The 24835-nt window shown below is 36.6% G+C and overlaps 1 protein-coding gene and 1 pseudogene across 1 annotated transcript in view; one reads left to right on the plus strand and one right to left on the minus strand.

Annotated features, from left to right (window-relative positions):
• AGPAT5 (1-acylglycerol-3-phosphate O-acyltransferase 5) overlaps positions 1–24835 on the plus strand; it is a 130459-nt gene that overhangs the window by 21654 nt on the left and 83970 nt on the right. The window contains exons 3-4 of the mRNA XM_006864319.1: positions 283–398; positions 18452–18541. Coding sequence (XP_006864381.1) covers positions 283–398; positions 18452–18541 — 206 coding nt within the window. The remainder of the gene's footprint in view (positions 1–282; positions 399–18451; positions 18542–24835) is intronic.
• Positions 13837–16088, minus strand: LOC102828025 (annotated as a pseudogene).

Below are 24835 nucleotides of genomic sequence, written 5' to 3' on the forward strand. Positions count from 1 at the left end.
TCAAGCATATTTTATTTCTTGTTCATATTGCTCTTGGATTACTTTGGTATTTTGTGACATTTGTATTTTATTCCTTAAATAAAAGATTCCTTCAAGGAATGCAAATATACAGGTAGTTTTTTAAATGTCTGCAGTTGATTTGAAATACTTTTAGCAGTCTAACATTTACAAAGTATATTCTTAGTGTAATACTGTGAAGAAGCTGCCTGCTCCTGTAGAGAGCACGCTGAAGTCCCTGTGAGGGTCATTAATGCACTCATTAGTTTGGCTCTGTCTTTGCAGTGGACTGGATTATTGCCGACATTTTGGCCATCAGGCAGAATGCTCTTGGACATGTTCGCTATGTGCTAAAAGATAGATTAAAATGGCTTCCATTGTATGGGTGCTATTTTTCTAAGGTAAATTTTCCAATGTTTTGTTCATTATAGTACTTGATATAAACTGTTAATATTTACCAGTGTACACTTTTTGGGGTTTGGTGGTACTAGTAACCTATTCTAAATTGAAATGCTCTATTTGGTATTTTGAATGCTGTGCTTTTATATACATGTTTGATTACTGAGTTTAATCAAATTGGAAAGATGAAAATGTACAAAGTGTAACAAATAGAGCATTGAAGTGTTTAGAACTTGATAGATGATTAGCCTTAAGAAACTAGTGATAAAAATAGTTGATCTGCTGTTGAGTCAGTTCTGACTCATAGCAACCCTGTATAGAGTTTCCGAGGAGTGACTGGTGGGTTTGAACTGCCGACCTTGCGGCTAAAACTTACCTTGCAGTTCAGTGCATTATCCTAGGACATGAATAATAATAGCGAGCTCTATGTAAGGTGGTTGTTGTTGTTGTTGGTGGTGTGCCGAGGAGTTGGTTCCAACTCATAGCAACCCTGTACAGGATTTCCGAGGCTACAAATCTTGACAGGAGCAGAGAACCTCATCTTTCTCCTGTGGAACAGCTGGTAGTTTCAAACTGTTAACCCTGAGGTTAGCAGCCTGCTTCGTAACCTTAAAATGTAATGAAGCAGAAAGCCTCATCTTTCATTCACAGCCCCTCTGGTAATTTCTAACTGCTGACCTTTAAATTCACAGCCCTACTCGCAACCACTACACTATCAGAGAATTAAATGCCAGCTACAGTAATATTTAATGTGTTATTCCCCAAAATGTCTTTAAAAATTATACAGTGAAATACAAGAGTCAATGAGACCATCATGTTTTTCTAGATCTCGGGTGTTTTCTGCCCTTGACAGAGTGCAGTCAGTCTTACCAATTTTCTATCGCTGAGTTTTTCTTCTCTGATAGGTTTCTGCCTTCACACTTTCTGGCTTTCCCAATTTTAATGCATAATATCCTTCACGTCATGAAACTTCACAGAATGTGATCTTTGATGTTAACAGGCAGATTTACTAGCACGTTTCTATGCAGTGAGTCCTGCCCTTTTAATGTTATGTATGTTTGACATGTTGAAAGGATTGAACCAGCCCCTATATGTGAAACATAATCTTCATTATAATCATCTTCCCGTCTTGCACACACAGTTTTTAAATTATTGAAAGGACTTACAGCTTTTTCTTTCACTAAAGTCAGAACCATATCCATCTCTTCTGACATACTTACAGATCTTGTTCATAACCTGGGAACTGCAGGCATTTTAATTATGATGCTGTTTTGATTGTTGATTAGCACTGTTTAGTGGGTTGCAACTCATATTGATCCTGTATAGCGTTCCCAAGGAGTGGCTGGTGAGTTTGAACTCCTGACCTTGTAGTTCAAATCAACCTTACAGTCCAGTACTTATCCTATAGTGCCACATTAGGACTCCATTAGTTATGATACTAAGTATGAAATTTGTATGGTGGTCATGTTTTTTATAAAAATTAAAAATTGGTGAAGAAGAAAGCCTAAAATTTTAATTAATTCTCAAATACATATAAATTTTAAAAGCATCTCATAAACAAAATATAGCAATGCTGTCAATTCCTGCTATCCACAAGTTGAATTGTCAGTGTTTATATTAGAATTTAAATTTTAAATGAGAATATTTGAATGCTCATTTCCTCTCTCTTCTGGTTTTGAGATTTTTAACCCAATCAAACCAAACCCATTCCATTCAAATTGATTCTCAATCATAGTGACATAGACAGGGTAGAACTGCCACATTAGATTTCTAAAGTTGTAAATCTTTACAGAAGCAAACTACCACATCTTTCTCCTGTAGTCTTTTAATGGAAAATAAAATTCATATATATCTTGATGATAAGTACTTTAATCAAATTAAATCGAGTTAGATTATTAAGATGTGAACTTTATGTCGGGAAGTTAATTTTTCATTTGAAAGACTTTTTTTTTTTTTTTTTTTATTCTGAGTTGAGGTGAAGGTTTACAGGGTAGATCATCAGATTTACATTCAACAAATCACTGCAAAGATTAAAATCCTCTCTATGTACTATCGATTAACAGTATTTACCTCTATTATCCCCCCCCCTTTTTTTTTTTAATGTACACAGACCTCATTGAAAATATATATTTGCTTAAATGTTCAAAGGGCACATTTTGCAAGCCAATCTCCTGCCCACAAGAACACTGCTTTTCTCAGTCCATGGGCCTATAGTCCTCTGCTGTTCTCTTTATGCTATCACCTCTGCCACCATCTCTGTTGTTGCTGCTTTTCTGCCTAGGATCCCTCGCTCCTCTCATGCTCTTCCCCCTTGATGGTCCTAGGGTCCTGTGAAATTACAGATTAACTACTCCCCCCTTTTAGTTATGTCTCTCCTACATTTACAGTTGGGACATTCACCATTAGTCCTGATAACAATTACTCACAAAATAAACTGTAATTTAAAAATAAATAAATGAATAAACCGTAATTTTTTTGAACCATAAAATTTTTTTGAACCATAAAGTCCTATCCCCGTCATCACCAGATCCATCTGGACAAGAGGAAAACTTTGCGGTGGGGATTGTATCTTATCCCCCTCATTCTGACATTAAGCACACTCATGAAAGTTTATAGGTCACTGCATGCATTTATAGCCCCCCCCCCCATTTTTGATAGCCAGTTTAAGTTGCCCATCTCTATCAAGCCAGTTTACTAAGGAGGCAAGCTTGATCCTTGATATGAAGAACCTTTCCCTTTCAGTTGAAATTTTTGGCAACTTTATCTATAATGAAAGGTCCAGTTCAAACTGTAGCAATTTATTCTTGGTCCCTGTATCAACGTTGTTTGCCTTCATCTGATGAGTTCTGGTCAGCAAGCCATCCAAGCTAGGTCAGAAAGGCACTATGTGCAGGTTTGGGAATTCTTGCATGCCTCCCCCCATTCCCCCCACTTCAGGCCATTTGACCGCTTCACTCTTAACTCTAGCCCCTAGTGGTTACATCACTGTCCTTGGGCTCAGAATTTCACATGTCTCCCTGAACTTCAAACCAGTCATCCCTTCCTCTTCTTTCTCTCATTTTAACATCATCAGGTGTCTATAGAACATGGCCAAACTCATTTCTACAGAACATGGCCATGTCTTCATTGATACATTTCTTCCACTTGTACTCAAAAATTGACCAGGGCAGTCAGCAGCGAGCATAAAAGACTATTCATATGTTCCATTTGAGTTTCGGTGAAAAGACTGGTTTTTAACACTTAATTTGCTTGAAGCAAAAATACTGCTTTTCGAAAAATATGAAGGAAACAGACATTTGTATTTTTTTGTAATTATTTACTTATAAATACTAGGTATTTTATATATATAGAAAATACATATGACTATGTAGATATTCAGAAAGCTAAACATTTGTAAGTGATGATTAGTCTCCGAACATTATAATTTGTAATTTAGCTTTAGAATGCATAACAGTTCTGCTTGCTCCTCCTCCAACAAAAGGCAGAAGTCTTGACATAGCCTAATTGTTAGGGTGTTTGTTGTTTTAGTTAGATAAACTTTTTCCATTAAAGCCCTATGAAGATAACTGCAGGTACTTGTAACAGCTATTACTGACCTCATTTAATCACTGATTTTATTTTTAAACATGTATCTGTTTCATTCTTGTGCAATGAAGTTTAATGGTATTTTAAGTAGATTACAATTGGGTATTAAATAATATATGAATTAAGAATGATATTCTTATACTCAGAAAGAGAGATCCTTTTATATCACTAATATTTAAAACAGAATATTCTGGACTTTATTTTATTTGTCCTTTCTATGAAGGATGAATATACTCATGAAACTTAAATGATTTAATGTTGTTATTGTTGTTAAGTGCTACTGAGTCAGTTATAGAGTTTCTGAGGAGTGGCTGATGAGTTTAAACAGTCGACCTTTCAGACTAAACTGACCGTGCAGTCAAGTGTTTGTCATACAGTGCCACACACTTGAGGAAGACTTGAATTTTTAAAAGTAGTAGAAGAAATGTATTTTGTCTGAGACTTTGTTGCTTTATAAAGTGTTTGAGGTAGAGGGAAGAATATTTATGAATAGATTCTATAACATTTTAGAATTCTGAAAGGAATGGTGCATTAAGATGCTCAAAACAACTTTTGAAGGCAATTTGCACCCCTAAATCCCATTCAGGTGCTTTGTTTTTTCAATTTCCTTCATTTGTATTTTACTAGGATCTTTTCTCTCTTTTCCTTTCCTTGACCTTCGCAATCCCAAGAAAAGATTTGTAATGATTTTATGGGAGTTATTTCAGAATGTATAACTCAAAGAGAGCTGGACAAATGTAGGAACTCCAGTAAGATTATGATTTGTTTATATTATTTTTATCAAGTCTCATTTGTTTATTTTAAGATTTAAATTAGATCTTTTTTCTGGAAATCAGGATTACATACCAACTTCAGATTTTTTTTAGTCTATTCATTTTATTTACTTCAAACTAAACTAAGCCTTTTATAATTACTTTTTAAAAGTTATTTTTAATTAAAAAGCTGAAATAATTATTATAGTGGAAAGAAATGTATGAATTGGAAAACACAGGGTCAGGAGGTCTTAACACAAATTTTCCCTCAGAGGCCATGCTGGGCTTAAATATTAAAATATCAGAAACAGTCAAAAGTATTCTGAATTGCTAGCTAAAGTAAATTCTTCTGATTGGCTGTTTTCAGTAAATCATTAAGAATATGCCCAGGTAAGTCTCTTATATAAGGACATGCCAAGGCAAGTCTCTCTAGTCTCTGTAAGTACTTTCTTCATGTTAGTTAATCTACTTTAAATCATATTCTTCCTGAGGGCAAGCTGCTACCGCCTGGAATTGCCCTAACTTGGCTAAGCGCAGTCACATTGTTGGTCAGCAAGCGTTGGAGAAGTAACATAAAGAAATTAAATGGAGTCTGAAGTTACATCCAGACTCAAAATGGAATTAGGGCTCCAGCTATAGACTGTAATCTTCTACAAACCAAGTACTTTCAGATTTTAGGCTCTCATACATTCCCCCCTCTTGATCATAAATTTAATGTAAAACACTTTGATAATACTTAGGTTGGTGGCTCCTCTAGCGAGCTACTTATTTTAGGACAAGTTTTAAGACGCCAGGCCCACTATCCTTTTTGGTAGATGGGCACCATCTAATCTTTTCATCATGTTCTTTTGTAGCAACCAGTTTTCAGTGATCATCTCATAAGGCTAAGTTTGCAGTGGGGTAATATTGGAAGAAATACTTGGCTTGTGGTTAAGCTATAAATCTTAAAGCAGGAGCCCAAATCCATCTGTAGAATACATACTCTATATTTACTTGTGTTTTGTGCAATGTACTGGCTTTCTAAAAAATTACATTAGAAGTCGCCTTCACACTGTTGTTGTTAAGTGCTGTCAAGTTAGTTCTGACTCACAGGGACCCTGCATAGGGTTTCTGAGAAGTAACTGGTGGGTTTGAACTGCCAACCGTGTGGTTCACAGTCCAGTGCTGATCCTCCAGTAGTATACCAGAATTTCAACCTTAGTTGTTGTTGTTGTTGTTAGGTGCCATTGAGTCAGTACTGACAACTCAATGCACAACAGAACAACCCTATGCACAACAGAACAAAATGATGCCTGGTCCTGGGCCAACTTTACAATTATTGCCACACTTGAGTCCATTGCTGCTGCCACTTTCCCAGTCCATCTCGCTGGGAGTCTTCCTCTTTTTCTCTGACCCTCAGCCTTACCAAACATGATAATCCTTCTCCAGCAACTGGTCCCTCCTGCCAATATGTCTGAAGTATGAGACATATTGGCCATCCTGGCTTCCAAGGAGCCACTCTAGCTGAACTTTTCCAACACAGATCTGTTGGTTCTTTTGGCAGCCTGTGGCACTTTTAATATTCTCCTCCAGTACTATAACTCAAAAACATCAATTCTTCTATGGTCTTACTTATTCACTGTCCAGCTTGCACATGCATGTGAGGTTATTGAAAATACCGTGACTTGGGTCAGGCATACCTTAGTCCTCAAGCTGCCATCTTTGCTCTTCAACACTATAAAAAAGTCTTGTGCAGCAGATTTGCAATACATCATTCTATTTCTTGACTGCTGCTTCCATGAGTGCTGATGGTTGATCCAAGAAGAATGAAGTCCTTGACAACTTCAATCTTTTCTCCATTGTTCAGAATGTTGTTTATTGGTCCAGTAGTGAGGATTTTTGTGTTCTTTACACTGAGATGTAATCCATACCAAAGGCTGTGTTCTTTGATCTTCATCAGTAAGTATTTAAGTCCTCTTCACTTTCAGCAAGCAAGCTTGTATCATCTGCATATTGCAGGTTGTTAATGAGTCTTCCTTCAATCTTGATGCCACATTTTTCTTCATATAACCTAGCTTCTCAGATTATTTGCTCAGCATACAGGTTGAATAAGTATGATGAAAGAATACAACGCTGTCACACACCTTTCTTAATTTTAAATCATTCAGTGTACCCATATTCTGTTTGAAAAACTGCCTTTTGGTCCATGTACAGATTCCTCATGAGCACAATTAAGTGTTCAGGAATATTCATACTTCTCAATGTTGTCCATAGCTTGTCATGATCCACACAATTGAAAGCCTTTCTTTGCGTAGTCAGTAAAGCACAGGTAAACATCTTTTTGTTGTTATAATAAAAACGCTGCTGTTGTTGTTATTAAGTGATGTCGAGTTAGTTCAGACTCATAGCGACCCTGTAGAGGGTTTCCAAGGAGCAGCTAGTGAGCTTGAACCACTGATCTTGCAGGTCAAAACTACTTTGCAGTCCAGCACATTAACCTACAGTGCCATACTGAATATCATTAATTTAGCTGGTAGTACAGATCTAATCCAAGAGCCTATTCCTTTGGATAACTGGCTGAAGATATCAGTGAAGACAAGTCAGCCTGGGAAGGTTGTGGAGCCATATAGGCATGTGACAGATTTGTTTAGTGTCTTGTTTCACTTGCTAGAAGTGCTAAATCTGAGTGCATCAGGAGGTATTAGATGTGGCACAAATTCTACCTTGCGTTTACCATTCTTGGGGCAAGCTGCCTCTCCCTTGATTATCCTTTGTTAGTCCTGGAGCCCTGGTGTGGCACTATAGGGCAAACCCTGGACCACTAACTGTAAGGGTCAATAGTTCCAGCTCACGAGCCATTCCTTGGGAACCCTGTACAGGGTCACTGTGAGTCAGAAGTGACTTAACAGCATTCAGTTTAAAAAGTCATGGATCACTTCTACATTCAATTCAAGGGGAGTGAATTCCAGTTTGATTACATAGGCATTGCATGCAACATTATCTTGGATACCAATGAAAACAGTTGCTCACTTACTGTAAATATAGTTTCTAGGCTGATATTTTCTGGAGAAATATGAGGCTTTCTGCTCCCTCAACGATGTACAGTGTCAGAGTACAGGTTGGCTATGAGTTAGAACAGTCTCAACAACACTTAATGATAACAGTAGATTGTTCTTTGAAGTTTTTTTTTTTTTTTTTCTCTGAAAAAGACTGACTTCTTCGAAAGAGCACAGTGCCCAAAGCAAAGTGGTCTTGCTAGGTGATCTGGACCATTGTTTGACTCAGAAGTGGCTTTCCAGCTACTCTTGTCTCCAAGGCTTAAGCTTCAAAAGGACACCTAAGGGCAATAGCCTTTGTAGGTTACACCAACTTCCATGAAAGCCAGAAATCTGGTAGTGAACTAGAGGTAGAACAGAGAGATTAACAGAACAACATAGGCCATTGTCTGAAATAACCCTTCAAACTATGACCCTAAAGTCTTTGTACTGAGAAAACAAGTCCCATGAAGGGTTTATATATACGCAGCATCAGTAACTGCTTTCATGTGCCTCAGCTTCTGTGGTATTCTATAATACCTCATGCTGCACATTAATATAAACGTTTGTCTATTAAGGCACAAAACTGCTTTTTGGGAGACTTAGCAGAAAAATCTTAATGCCATGCTATTTTAAAAATTCATAGCATGAACTTTAGACACTTCTCTAGTTATGACATTTATAACTTTGTTAAGCTTATCAATGGAAATGTGTAATTTGAGAGTTATAATATCTAATTAGATTAGGAGGAAAATGTTTTCTTATTCCAGAAAATAGAACATAAAGCATTGGAACTATTCCCACATAAAACCCACAGGAATCCTTTAGTTCTACTTAGTCTTAAGTAGTTTATTTCTATTCCAGATGATTCTAGATCAGCCACTGTCTGTGAACTACTCAAGTTCAACACCAGAGTTTTGGAAATCTTGATTCGATCTAAGTTAGGTCTGTCGGCACTTATCAACAACTACATGTTCAAAACATTAAAGTCCTTGTCATAAGTCAAATATATTTCATCATTTTGTTGAAATATTTTGGTCAACTGTTTTCAACAAGTCATCAAAGTTAGAAACTATATTGCACATGACAAAGCTTAATAATATAGCCATGATAAACTTGTAAGAATAATAGTATGGGTATAATTCTCACACCTAAAATCTCAGCTGAGACCTGTTCCAATTTCTGAAATTTCTTTTAAATCCTTTCCTTCCACTTCGTTATTGTTGTCAGTCTCATTATTGGGTTATTTGCTCATTAATTTTACCTCTTAAATCAGGAGTGGGGAACATCTGGCTCTAGGGCCGAAAAAAAGGCCCACAAAATCATTTGGTCTGGCCCTGACAAGGCAATTGCAGTTCCAGCCACTTACAAAACAAATATATATATATATATTGATTTAAATGCCCAAAGGACACATTCTGCCAGCCAGCCTCCATCTCTGTTATCACTGCTTTTCTAGGTAGGGATCTCACACTACACTCGTGTTCTTCCTTCTTGATGGTCATGAGATTGCTATCCCTGAAATGAAAGAGTAACTACTCCCCCCTTTTAATTACACATCTTATACAGTTATAGTTATGACAGTCACAGTTAAATCTTGCTAATAGTTATTCAAATTAAGTTATAAAATCCTGTCACCATCATCCCCGATCCCCTTTCACCAGATCCATTTTGGAAAGAGGAAGACTTTTCAGTGGGGGTTCTACCTTACTCTCCTCATTCTGAAACTAAGCACACTCATGAAAGCTTGTAAGCCAGCCACTTCATGTCTTTATAGTCCCCTCATTTTTTATAGCCAATGTTTAAATTTTTCATCCCTATCAATCAAGTACACTGAGGAAACAAGGTTGTTCCTTGATATGAAGAATCTTTCTATTCCAGCTGGAATTTTGAGCAGCTGCATCCATAAGCAAAAGTCCAGTTTATCAAATTATAGCAATTTACACTTGCTCACAGTCTTAAACATTTTTATCTTTATCTAGTTGAGTTCTGTTCAGCTAGCCATCCAAGCTAGGTCATATGGGTACTAGCTGCAAGTTTGGGAGTTCATATATACCTCTCCACACTCAGGACCAGCTAGCTGCTTCACTCTCAACCATAGTCCACAGTGGCTAGGTCAGTACCCATGTGCTCAGGAGTTCACACATCTTCCTAAACTTCAGACCAGCCATCCCTTCTTCTCTCTCTCATCTCAAGGTCAACGGATGTTGATGGACCACAGTCAAACTCAGCCCATGTTTTCATTGCTGCATTTCTCCTACTTCCACTCACAAGTAGACCCAGGTGGTCATCAGTGAGCATACTAGACTGTCCACAGGTTCTCTTTAAGTTTCAGTCCTAGGAGGGGGTTTTTCCTAATGGGCTGACTTTTCTTGCCTTGATGCCTCCAAAGCAAATGGCTTGCCTGAAATTCAAACAGCCAAATGGTCCACTGTTTTTCTGCAGATCTTTATTTCAATAAGAATTGTCTGTTCTCCCAGCAGTTCTGGGTTGGTCTGCATGTCTTTTCAAGTGGGAATGTCCCAACTCAGAAGGTTCTGGGTGGGGCTCAGGATTCCACCTAAGGCCCCATACTCCACAAGCCTTAAAAATAAGTCTATTTCCCTGGGCAAATTCTGTTTCCCCCTTTAGTAAAGCTAATTAGTTATAGGCTGAAGTCAGGCTTACAAGCCTTCTGTTACCATAATTCCTACATGAATATCTGCTTTATAGTAGTAGGCAGGGGAAACCAATAGCCACAAGGCAGTCAAGAACATAAACATTTCCCCTCCTTTCCTCATTAAGCCTGTGTCTTAATCCATGTGTCTATTCACAGCGTAACTGTTGGCCTTACCTCCTCAGAAACTGCTGGAAATTATCTAAATTGCAGAAAAAGGACTTACCTTGACAGATTTTGTTTCTCTTCCTCTATGACATAGGTGATCAGCTTCCAGTTTCACTGCACTGTCTTGGGATTGACTGGGTATAGCTATTGAATTTTCCTGAGAAGCATGTAGATCTCCTTTAGGACATCCACAATCTCAGAGCCACTCAGCCTTCCATTTTCTTTTGATGCTTCCTGCCTGGTTCAGTATTCTGTGTAGAGAATCCTTCATTATTTTAACTTGAGGCTTGAATTTTTTCTTCATTTCTTTCATATGAGAAATGCTGAGCATGTTCTTTTTTGTTTTCTAACTCTAGATCTTTGCAAATTTCATTATAATACTTTATCTTATCAAGTAACCCTTTGAAAGTTTCTGTTCAGTTCATTTGTGTCATCATTTCTTCTACTCACTTTAGTTACAAGTTTCAGTCTTTTCTGATATCCATTTTAGCCTTTTCTTTCTTCTTTCATAATCATCTTTTGCTTTCTTCATGTATGATGTTCTTGATATCCTCCTATTACTCATCTGGTCTTTGTCAGTGTTCCGTGAATCAAAGCTATTCTTGAGATAGTCTCCTAATTTCAAGTGTGATATACTCAAAGTTGTACTTTGGCTGTTGTGGGCTTGTTTTAATCATCTTCAGCTTCATCTTGAACTTGCATATGAACAATTGATGGTATGTTTCATATTTGTTCCCTAGCCTTGTTCTATCATGATTTTGAGTTTCTCCATCGTCTCTTTCCACTAATTCCTGTGTATTCTGTCGGTGAGGCCCACGTGTATAGTTTCCATTTATATTCTTGAGAAAATATTTCCAGTAAATAGGTTATTGGTTCTGCAAAATTCTGTCATATAATCTCTAGTGTGTTCTATTAGCAAGGCAATATTTTTCAACTGATGATCATTCTTTTTTTTGTTTCCAACTTTTATATTCCAATTACCAGTAATTAGCAATACACCATGACTGCATGTTTGATCAGTTTCAGACTGCAGAAGTTGGTAAAAATCTCCAGTTTCTTTATCTTGGGCATCAGTGGTTGGTGCATAAATTAGAATAATAATCATCTAAACTGCTCTTTTTAGCTGGTGTATGTATATTATTACTGACAGCATTGTACTTCATGATAGATATTATTAAAGTTCTTTTTGACAGTAAATTTGATTCCATTCCTCTTCAATTTTTCATTCCTAGCATAATAGGCCATATGATTGATTATTTGATTCAAAATGGCTAATACCAGTCCTTTATAGCTCTCTGATGCTAGAATATAGATTTTCAAGTGTTCTATTTCATTTTTGACAATGTCCAGTTTTCCTAGATTCATATAGTATACATTTCATATTCCAATTATTATTTGTTTCTTCTCATTTTGAGTCATGCATCATTAGTAAATGAAGGTCCCAAAAGCTTTGCTCCATCCCATAATATAAGGGTCAACTCCACTTTGAGCAAGCAGTTCTTCCCCAGTTGTATTTTGAGTGCCTTCCAACCTGACTTAGCCTAAGAAATCTGGGTACCATGGGTAAGCTTGCAGGTATTTAAAAACTGTTGTCATAGCTCACAGCTACTACTGTAAAATACTTATCTGTACAATGTGTTTCCCAACTGCATAAAGTCCAAATCTCCTTGCGTATCATTCTTCTAACTTTTTACCCTAAATCTAATTCTTACCTCCATATTCTTGTTCAAACTCTTTTATTTAAGATAAATGTCTTTTCTACTTTTTCTTCTAGGTGTAAATATATGCTACCACTAAATCCTGAATCTGACAGTTAGTTTTTTTTTCAGCCTACTTTTTTTTTGACATATTGTTGTTGTTAAGTGCTGTCAAGTTGCTTCCAACTCATAACGACCTTATATAGGGTGTTCGTGGAGCAGCTGGAGAGTTTAAACCACCGACCTTGTTCATACTGACCTTGTGGTCCAGTGTGTATCCTATGGTACTACACCTATGATAGCACATATCCAATTCTCTTTATATATTGTGCATGTGTACGTAGCTCACTTTCTCAGTAATTTGTACTTTCCTTAAGTTAAGATATTTTACCTTTTTTGTCGCGTCTATATACATGTATATGAGAGAAATATTTCTCATGGTTTTCAATTAAAATAGACTTAAATAAGAAAGTTAAAAGACAGAAAATATATAGCAGATAATGAATAGATATATCTCTAAAATCATCTGTGGTCTTTATTTTTAAAGAATTGATGAATGTGAATTTATTCTCATTAGTCATTTTTCTATTTGAGTAAACAGTCATAAATTCTGTAATTCTTTTTTCTTATCTGCACTCAGGTTAGCCATTTCACTGAATGTAGACCCATAAGTAGAATCTAAGGCCACTTAGCTTTCCTGCCTGTGCACTGTGTTGTATATTTATACTTTCTTCACTTTCTGTCCATTTTCTTTTACTTTCTCCTATATTCTTAAGACAAAATCAAACTCAGCCATTTCATTTATTTTACAGATGAGTTCAAATAGGTACAGAGGAGTATTATATGTTGAATTAATATTAAATTTTAATGAAGTATGCTTACAAAGTTTAATTAACGTTAACCCGAATTCTGTAATTAAAAACATTTTTATATGTTTAGTTTTTCGATTAAAATGCATACAGTAAAACATAGGTGAATCCATCAGTTTTTACATGTATGTCAATGTACATTTACATGCACATTAATTGCATTCTTAAAGTTTTGCGATTAATTTATGTCCATTTCTAAATTATTCTACCATCATTATAACTTCATTATCATCTAAGCTTGTTGTCTAGCCATTTGAGATACTGTTGTGAGTTTCAGCTCATATAGGTAATATTTTTAAATGAAAAATTAGAATTTAATTTATTGTATTGAATAATATAAACATAGGACTTAAGTGACAACTGATGATATATTTTTTCCCATCTCAGCTGCATAATTTACATAAATGATCCTAGGGTATGCTAGAATGAAAAAAATAAGATTTTGTAACTTTATTGTCACATATATTGTCACCAGATAATTTTTTATGGAGATGTGCAGGTAGCATATCTTTAAGAAAGGTATACACAGAGTTACATACTTAGATACAGAAAAACAAATACAATTGTAGTAAACATGTAATCCATACAATCAATAAGATATCTGCTTGAAGTTTCTCACAACTTTTACATTTTGGACACATAATACATTTGGATTTCACTGGTAAAAAAAGCTGTCTTAACAAACACTAATGCCAAAGGTTATGAAGATTTAAGTCTTGACTCACTTTGTAATGAGCTGGCAGGTGACAAGGCAGCTTGAGAAAGCATGCTAACTTGATTGAGATCCACTGATGACTTCCGAGACAGACTTGGTGGCTTAGAAGCAGGAGGAGGAGTTGGAGATTTAAGAAAGCTGCTTGCCTACTGTGAAGTAAAATAGTTACCCGAGGAACTATTTCCTGAGCTTGAGGGAAGTTTGATGGGTGGAGGCCTATGCTTTACTCCCTTATTCACTATTGAAGACTGGACTGACATAGTCTCAGGTTGTTCTGTTTCTGTCCCTGGAGAATGTTGACTCAGACTGATGGAGCCACTGGAACTGTGTGACATCTTAACAAGGCATTTGGCTTCATTCTGGACCTGGTACTGATTGACTACCCTCTGAGCATCAGTCTTTGATGCAATAATGAACCAGTTTGAATGATCATCTGTGGAGGAGTGGGATGGAGACAACTGACTATGACATTCTTCATCTTTACAAGGCTGTATTTTACCATAGTAAAGTAGATCACCGAGTGACTGCACAATGGTCAATTTCATTTTCTGATACTAATTACCAGCTTCACATTCAAATACATAATCATCTTTTACCTCATGGGCTGGCCAGAATAATGTTGGTTGTGAGTCATCAGATATGATAGACTTTTCTGCTTTCACATATTTCTCTACATCCACTTGAAGGTATGGTCAAATTACATGTATTCTGTTTCCACATATCTATGCAATTTCCTGTATTGGAGATTTTGTGGTCATAATGCTGACCTGCTTTTCTTTTTTTTTTGTAAGAAATCAAGTAATTTTAGCTAAAGAGGAGTGGACAATGAGACAGATCCTGCTGTCAATTCAGAGAGGACCTAGAATATCTCTTGACACACCATTTCGTTGGTTGAGTGTTCATTTTCTGTTTGCTGTAGAGCAGTCTGCTGCAGTGCATGCTACTGCTAAAGAAGGATCAAGACACAATGGCTCAGCAGTAGCAAAGTAGTAAAAACTGGCTCTCAAGCAAAAGTTTTTCTTCCTGGGCCCACTTATGGCTCTCACTTGCTATTGAATGTACATTACAGATTAAAGTCTGCATTGTTGGACGTAAAAGAATATGCCTACTTTGATAACCGGACGATTTTATGTTACTTGACTGTCTGTTGTTGTTGTTGTTATTACGTGCCATCGAGTCGGTTCCGACCCATAGCGACCCTGTACAGGGTTTCCGAGGGTGTAAATGTTTACGGGAGTAGAAAGCCTCATCTTTCTCCCGCGGAGCGGCTGGTAGTTTCGAACTGCTGACCTTAAGGTTCGCAGCCCGATTCGTAACCACTACGCTACCAGAGCTCCTTCTGTAGTCATGTATTTTTGCTGTGACGCATCTATAATGAAAAATATTAACCTGAGATTTTTAAAGGAGATCAACCAAAATAGGAGGTAATTCTTCTGCATCCAAGTATTCAAGCAATTCCCCTTTTTCATAAGGCAGTTGAATGGTCTCAGAATCTTTCTTCCTGAACATCAGAGACTATCCCTCATTTACTAGATACTAATTCTGTAACATATAGACATAAGAAAGTCTCTTGCATAACAAGCTTCTCTAACAAGTTCACATTTCTTCTTAATTTCTGCCTATCCTCAGATTCTTTTTCACACTCTCCAACATATAAATTATAAAGTTTTTTGAAATACAAATTTTCTTCCACTAGACAAGAATTTCCTTTTAGGAGGTTTCTGTTGGGTACTCTCAATGACATACTCTGCGTGATCCAAAGCTAGTTCTAAAGCTTGTTGTATTGTGCTATAATACAGGATTAAAAAAGAGGAGATTTAAATGCGTTGATGAAGTGGGGTGAGAATCATGTCTTTAATATCAATCTTATAGTACTGTGCCGGCCACTGCCACCTTGGGCCTCATGACTGTGCCTCCCGTTCCAGCCGAACACTGCTTGCCAGGCTCAGCCCTGTGCAGCTGCCTGCACCTAGATAATTCTTTAAAAGAGTATGATATTCAAGGCAGGCATTGTTTCCTTATTAAGCTAAACCAACATTTAGCTTAATGATGTATTTAAGGGTTCAGGGAGATGTATGTACTCCCGAGGTCATACTGACCTAGCCACTGGGGGCTAGAGCTGAGAATGGAGCGGCTAGCTGCTCTGAAGTGTAGGGAGGTATGCATGAACTCCCAAACTTGCAGATAGTACCCATTTGACCGAGCTTTGATGGCTAGCTGACCAGAACTTGACCATGCTGATATAAAGTTTGATACTGTGAGCAAATGTAAAGTGATATAATTTGAAGAACTGGACCTTTGCTTATGTGGATACAGGTGCTCAAAAGTCCAACTGAAATGGAAGGATCTTATGTACCAATGCTAATGCTTTTTTCCTCAGTGCATTGGATTGATAGGGATGGACAGTTTAGACATTGGCTATCAAAAATGGGGGGTTACGAAGGCACGAAGTGGCTGGCTTACAAGCTTTTATGAGTGTGCTCAATTTCAGAATGAGGACTTTCCACTGAATAGTTTTCTTCTTTTCCAGATGGATCTGGTGAAAGGGGATGGGAACTGATAGTGATAGGATTTTATGATTCAATTTTGAGTAATTATTAGGATTAATCATGATAGCCACAACTCTAATTGTGGATGTGTAACTAAAAGGGGGAAGTAGTTAATCATCATTTCAGGAATAGAGGACCCCAGATCCATCAAGAAGGAAGAGCTTGAGTCGAACGTGAGGCCCTACCCAGAAAAGTGGAGATAACGGAAACAGTGTCAGAGGCGATAGCATAGAGATATAGTAGCTGAGGACTCTAGGCCCATGGACTGAGAAAGGCTGTGTCCCTGCAGGTAGAAGGCTGACTTGTAAAATGTGCCCTTTGGACATTTGAATGAATATTTTTTTTGTTCTTTATGTGTAATTAAGTATTATTGTTTTGTTCATTTGTGAAAAATAAGATTTAGAAGGAAGCAACAGGGTGGAAGCAGGATAACTGTTATTATAGGGAGGGAAGTGTAATCATTGAGATGAAAACAAAATGTATGATTGGTTGAAAGTAAAGTTGATTAATGGTCTTCACTCAATTCACAAAAAGTTGAAAGAAAAATCTTACTGGGAACAAACAAACAAAAATCATGTATTCAGGGGATAATTTCAATTTAAAGTTTCAAGTTTATCTCAGATCATTAGTCTTAGAGGGGTCTTTGAGTGTCAGTGGCTCTAAAAAGTTTGTAGTCTATATGAGATTCTGTTCTACATTTCCCTCCATTTGATCAAGATTATTCTGTAGAATCTTTCTTTTGTCATGGAAAAAGGAGGCAGTTGTCCTTGGAGGCAATTAGGCATTACAGTTCCTCTTCCTATTGCTGACTCTCCTTCATCCTCTGCTTCTCCAGGGGAATAGAGATTGAATAAAAAATGTTCTTTATTGATTTTTTGACAAGTTGTTTTTTAGAGAAGTTTTACATTTACCAAAAAGTTTCAAAGATAGCATGTCAGTTCCATTTTTTGCTATGATTTATTCTTTAAATTAGTGTCGTACATTTGTTACAATTGATAACTAGTATTGATACATTATTATTTTTATTAAAGTCGGTAATTTGCATTAGTATTCATTCTGTTTTGTATAGCTCTGGGTCTTAACAAATGTTTAATGCCATGTATCTTCTATTACAGGATCATGCAGAATTGTTTTACTACCCTTAAAATGCCCTGAACTCCACCTGTTCATCTTTCCTAAGCCCAACCCCTAGAAAGTAACATGATTCTTAAAAAGTACCACATGAATATCTACATCTGAATAAAATATATATGAATATTTAAAATCACTAATGATTACAAGCATTGGCATTTTAAGGACACTTTTTAGTGATTTTGTAATAAGTCAGTGGAAGAATTGTGAGCTAAGAGCTATCAATTTTTTAATGAAAAAACTAATTAACTGCTGTAATAGGTGCTCAAAAGTCCAATTGTTCTATGTCAACTTTGCTAAGTTACATAGAACAGTTCTTTATATATATATATACCACACCACTACACTGGTAGCATAGTGGTTACAAATTGGGCTGCTAACCTCAAGGTCGGCAGTTCGAAACTACCAGCTATTCCGTGGGAGAAAGGTGAGGCTTTCTGCCCCCGTAAAGATTTACAGTCTCCAAAACCCTGTACAGGGTCACTATGAATCGGAACCGACTCCACGGTACTTAACAACAACAACAATATATATATACACACACATATACACAAGCTTCTCTTTATATGTATATACATACACACATATAAACATTTGTGTGTGTATGTATATGTTTTACTGATTTTACTTTTCTCTAGAAAACCCAGTCTAAGACAACTACCAACCAAAATAAATACTAATACATAGAATATGAATTCAGTATTGCATTTCTCAGTACAATGTGACAGTGCAGCTTTATTTGAATAAGTTTGAATAGGATAATGCATGCTCTTTCTGTGTTAATATTTGAATATATTAAATATTTACATTCTAAAATTTAGTTGTAATATTTACATTTTTAAAGTTGCCTTTTTAATAGCTGGATATTTGAAAAGTAAATGTTTTTACTTTGTCCTCAATTCTTTTTTCAATGTGGCAGCATGGAGGCATCTATGTAAAACGAAGTGCCAAATTTAATGAAAAGGAAATGAGAAACAAACTGCAGAGCTACATGATCACAGGAACTCCAGTAAGTTGATGCTTTCTTGTTATTTTCTTTATCAAATCTTATTCGTTTCATTTGAGAATTAATTTTAAATGTAAGGATTGTTTTGAAAATATATTATCTCAGATGTAACAACTGATGCAGAATTTTGATTTTGGAAACAAAAACCCTCTAAATATAGGCAAGCAGTTCTTCTTAGCTGTCAGAAAGATTGCTGTAATGATTATATCCTTTGCTGGTGGTTGTCAGTATTCTCATTAAAGAGGAATAAAAAGAACATTACATGCCTTTTAAAGTCTGTAAATAGAAACTAGAATTCACTTGTAATCCGACTCGTAAGCTACTTGATGAGCCCATCTCACTCCTGTTCTCCTATAGTTGATAACAGATTTAGTTTTAGAGGAAACAATTCTTTTCTCTTATTATAAATTTGGACTTCTTATATATGATTATTTCAGAGCCTCAAAAAAGTACACATAGTTACATAGTATCACTCAATTCAAATATTGTTTTATAAAACTTTGCTCAAAAAATAATAGGAATTTCAGTTTTCTATTTGAAGAGTGCTAATTGCTTCTAAATGACTTTTTCCGTGACTCCCTCCTAGGGCCAAGGCAACATGATTGTAATGATTGCTTGTGCTTTTTCTATGAGTGCATACAGGTTTTTCTGTTCTGTTCTCAGAAACTTTGTTTATGTGTGTGTATGTTCTTTTCTTTTGGTCATTTCTCTCCACCTCTCTTGCTTGTCTCTTTTTCCTCTTTTTCTTCCTCCTCCCCACCCCTTTCCTCTTTGCTTTCTTTTCGCCAACTTTTCATAGGTGACAGTCAGAGCTCTCACATTTAAAGAAAAGTTTTTGACAGTCAGCTGGTGAATTTTCCTAACACTAACATTTTAAACTATAAACATGTTGTAGCTCTTGCATTATGAAATTTCATCCTGTTTTTGGATGGCCTGGAAATAATCAGTAGAATCCAGTGAGATAAACTTTATCCTGTTATAGTTTATCCTTGAGGACAAAGTGTGATGTTTGGATGGGTCTGTTCAATCTAAAATAAATTGGGAAAATCAAGCAAAATCAATGTCATTTATGTCTAGGTCTCATTAAGATATGATTGATTGGCAATATACATTTCTACTTTCTTAAAAAAAAAAAAAACGACCACATTAATTTATACATTAAAGGGTCCACACCTCCAACTACGGAAGACTTCTGTTAAGTCTCATGTTTCTTTGGAAACATTGTTTATATCAACAACAATAATAGCAAAATGTTCTTTTTTGCATAAATGTTAGTGTTTTGCATACTCTTCTTAAAAAGATTCCTCATGGCTATTTGCAATCTGTGTTCCTATGCCAGATAACCACTAATCTGCTTTCTATTTCTATAGCTTTCCTTTTTTGTTCATTTTATGTAAATTTAATTCTACAAGGAAACACTTCTACAAGGTGGCATAGTGGGATATGTGTTGGACTGCTAACCTCAAGGTCAGCAGTTCAAATCTACCAGCTGCCCATATAAAAATTTACCACCTTGGAAACTTTATGCAGTGTCACTATTTGTAGGTGCTGATTGGATAGCTCACAAATGCCACCACTACCATAGTCTTTTTAGTCTGGCTTCTTTCATTAACATAATATTTTTGAGATTTATTCACTTTGCATATGTATTAATTGTTTACTTTTTATTACTGTATTGTATTCTATTCTATTGTATGGATATGTCAATGCAAAAAAAATGGTATGACAATGGTGTGTAACCTCCTCTAATTTCACAAGGGGGAGAGATCATCAAGATCAACAGCCCAAGGCTGATTCTTGTCAGGCAGAGGTCAAACATGCCTCCACCCTCCAATCTTTTTACCAATTCTAACACCAACTGTCTCTTGTGGCAGTCTCTTTTTCTCTGCCAGGTTCGATAATTTGTTGCAATGGCCACATAGAACTCACAAACTATAGTCACTATTAGAGGGTTTACTTGGGAAGTAACAGGTTGAAATTTAGGATCAAGAATGATTTAGGATACTTTTCTTCAATCAGGACAGCTTCTTCTCAATCTGGCCCTCAGCCCTTAGACTTGGTGTCTGCCCTGCATAGACAAATGTTGCAAAGCAAGTTTAGCTCAGCTGATAAATACCCAAAGGTGCTCTACTCTGCCAGAAGACTTGAACAGAGGTGCTTAATTCTAGCTCTGTTGGTTGGCAAACTTAATTCCACCAAGTCCCTAGAGACACGCCACTCTGCCAGCAAACATTTTGCATGAAGGCACGCCACTTTCTTGCTTTGTGGGCCAGGAAGCCTATTGCTCTGTCTTGTGCTAGTCTCTTGTTTCTGCTACCTCTGCTGCTGCTTCTTGCTGTCTCTAGCGTCACAGCTCTCTGATTCCTTGATTGAGAAGTTTTTCACTGCAGTTATTCCAGGTCCAAAGGATGTACTGTACTCATGGCTGTTCTTTCACCGTGGTCAGATCCCCTTTCCACCTCTGAGAGGACATAGTTTAAGCCAAGCAGGATGGCAAAACTGACTAATCCCCTTGTTAAGGTTCCATACACCATATTTGTATAGTCCCACCAGATCTCTGTTTGACTTTCAGTAGTTGATATGGCTCTTTGAGCTTATTCTACTTGGAGTTTTGTAGAACTTCTTGGGTGTTTAGATTGATGACTTTTTTAAATTAAATTTGGAAAAATTCCAGCCATTATTTACACAGATACCCTTTCTGCCCGTTTCTCTCTCTTCTCTTCTCTGGGATTCTCATTTATACATATATCGGTAAACTTGATGATATCCCATAGGTTCATAGACTTCTTCACTTTTTTCATTATCTTTGTGTCCCTGAGACTGATAATCTCAGTAGACCTAACTTTTATTTCACCAGTTCTTTCTGCTGCTCCTCAAATCTGCAGATGAGTCTCTCTAACAAAATATTTATTCCAGATACGGCGCTTTTCAACTCCAGAATTTCTGATTCATTCCTTTCTAGAATAAATCTCTATATATTGATGCTCTACTTCAGACATCTTTTTCTCACTCTATTTTAGTTCTCACAACTTGGTTTCCTTTAGCTCTTTGGACATATTTTTTTTTAAAGTTGTTGCCTGGGCTTCCTCAGAGACTGTTTGTACTAACTACCTTTTTTTCCCTGTATAAGAACCTGTTTTGGATTGAATTGTGTCCCCAGAAGAATATCTTGTAGTTCTAACCCCTGTACCTGTCAATGCAACTTTATTTGTAAATTGGATCTTTGAAAATGTTACCACAGAAGAGTAACTCTTAGTGGTATATGGCTGGTGTCCTTATAAAACAAGAGACATAGAGACAGAAAAGGCAACCATGTGATGATGGACAGATGAAGACACAAATAAAGGAAAGCCAAGGATTTCTGGGGGCCATCAGAAGCTAGGAGATAGGCACAGAACAATTTCTCAGGGCCTTCAGAAGAAAGCAACATGACTAATATTCTGATTTTAACTTTTAGCCTCCTAAACTGAGAGACAATTGCTGTTCTTATAAACCACCCAGTTTATGATATTTTTTTATGGGACCCATAGAAAACTAATATTCATACAGGACCATGTTTTCTTGTTTCTTTGCATGCATTGTAATGTTTCACTGAGAAAGTTTATATTGAACATTGAAATTATGGTTATAATGCGGCAATTCAGAAAATCAAAGTCTCTCCTACTCTTGGATTTGCTGTTACTTTTTGTTGTAATAGTTGCCCGTGTTTGTAATGACTTACCTGAACTGATAAATAGTCTGTATTCCTTGTCATGTGTGACCACTGAAGTGGGTATTCCATTAGCTAAATGTGGCTAGCTAGTGATGGAACAGAGATTGAAACTAAAGTTTTCCACACTTTGATGGAATTTCTGTTTGTGTTGGGGTAAGCCTTCAATACTCAGCCTGGCAGTGTGCAACTCTGCATTAGTTTTCATGTTGTGCTTGCTCATAGCCTGAAGATCAGCCTAAGGTGGGAGCTCAGGTCTTTCCTGAACATGTGCACAGTTCTGAATATGTGTGTGACTATTTAATTTCCAGGACTATGTGAAAACTTTTCAAAGCCTTGTGCTCCAGAGTGTCTCTCTCTATCCGAGTCTTGAGTCTTTCTTAATGAGCTTTTTGTTTTTTTAGTCTGTAATTTGCCCACTTCCCTAACAGCAGACAGTGATGTATTTACCCTTAAATGTATTTCTCAAGTGCTTCCTGTATAGTTGCCTCATTCCTGGTAAAATTCTGAGACAAGTGAAAATAAAGACAGCCCCTTTGAGCTAGTCTTCTAGGGAGCCAATGAAGTTTGTTTTGAACTCTCCTTTATATATCTACATAGAGTGTGGTGGCTCTGTAGGATAAGTACTGGATTGTTAACCACACTATTGACAGTTGGAGCCCACCAGTCTCTCCATAGGAGAACGTATGTTTCTGTAACCTCAGTAAGAGCTGTTATCTGCTAGGCCACCACTGAGTAAGGACTGTAGAATAGGACTGGAGGAAGACCTAAAAGCTTGCTGTTCTTACCCAAATTCTGCTTTTTCTTGATTAAGCATTTTCCTATTGCTTGAATTAGAAAAAAGATGCTCTTAATGGTTTTGTCAATTTTTACATTGCTTTTTATGTAGGAGGAGACTTTCAGAATTTCTTATTCTGCCATTTTATCTCATATTATATCTCTACTGTTAGATTTTTCTCCTTCATATGGGTTCTTAATGTGGTACTGTAAGATAAGCACTGAACTGCTTACCAAAAGGTCAGAAGTTCAAGTCCACCAGCTGTTCCTTGGAAAAACCTATACAAGGCCTCTATGAGTTGGAACTGAATCCACGACACTTAACAACAGTGGGTCATATTTTCTTGCCTGTTTCCTTGATTGGATGATGGACTTCATAAATTTTCTGTTAAAGATTGTTTACTTTTATTGTATTTCCTTAGAAAAGAATTTTCTTCTGAGTTACTTAGAATCAGTTAATAAATGCTGATGCTTGCTTTTAAAGTTTCCCCCTTCAGAGTTAGCCCCTCTACTAGGGTAACAACCTTCATGAGAATTCCATTTGGTGTCTTGTATATTACAAGATCTTTCCACTTTGAAGTTGTTGTTGGTAAGTGCTATTGAGTCAGTTCCAACTCATAGTGAACCTGTATAGGGTTTCTGAGATTGTAAATCTTTGTGAGAGAATAAAATCTCATCTTTCTTGTACAGAGCAGCTGGTAGGCTTGATCTGCTGACCTGTAGTACGTAGTTCAATGCTTAGCCTACAGAGCCACATAGCAGGAATTGTTTTCTGCCCTGTATGATTTCTGCTTACTTTTTTGTAGTGACTGCATATGTATACATATATTTTTAGATAATTTACCCTGTTCCACTGATGTACATGTATATCCTCATGCCAGTACCAATACTGTCTTGATTACAGTTGCTTTTTAGTAAATCTTGAAATCTGATATAGTTTAGTCTTTTAACTTATTCCTTTTTTGTTTTACAAAGATGACTTAACTCTTGTGGGTTTATTATTTCTATATACAATTTAGAATTTGCTTGTCAATTTCTTCTAAAGCACAAATTGGGCTTTTTTTTGGATTGTATTGAATCTTTTTGGAAGAATTGATGTCTTAGCAATATTGAATCTTTGGATCCATGAAGAAAGACTGTATCTGTTTAGATATTCCCTACTGTCTCTTAGTAACATTTTATAGTTTTCAGTGTTGAGGTCTTCCACATCTTTTGGCAAATGTATCCTTAAGAGTTTCATATTTTTGATGCTATGTAGATGGAATTAGTTATTATTTTTTTTAATTTCCAGTTGTTTGTTGATAGTGTCTAGATGTTGTTGTTAGGTGCAATCATGTCGATACTGACTCATAATGACCCTATGCACAAGAGAAGGAAACACTGCCTGGTCCTGGGCCAACCTTACAATCATTGCTAGGCCTGAGCCCATTGTTACTGCCATTGTGCTAATTCATCTCACTGGGGATCTTCCTCTTTTTCTCAGACCCTCCACTTTACTGTCCCGAAGTATGAGAGATGAAGTTTGGCCATCCTGGCTTCCAAGAAGCACTCTGACTATATTTCTTCCAACACAGATCTGTTTGTTCTGTTGGATTACTTTTATTTATTTATTTATTTTTAAATGTTTTATTGTGAATTATGTGATAGTTTACATGGGAGAAAATTGGTTTTACATTCATTCTATCTTATATTGTCTCATTGCCATGGTTACAATCCCCTCCATGCAATCCTTCCCCCGTGCCCCCCAGGTCTTCAGCACACAGTCGCTCTCCCTCTCTGGATCTAAAGTCTCCAGCTGCTCTATTGCTCCA

The sequence above is a fragment of the Chrysochloris asiatica genome, unplaced genomic scaffold, assembly GCF_000296735.1.
Source record: "Chrysochloris asiatica unplaced genomic scaffold, ChrAsi1.0 scaffold00064, whole genome shotgun sequence".
NCBI classification, from domain to species: domain Eukaryota; kingdom Metazoa; phylum Chordata; class Mammalia; order Afrosoricida; family Chrysochloridae; genus Chrysochloris; species Chrysochloris asiatica.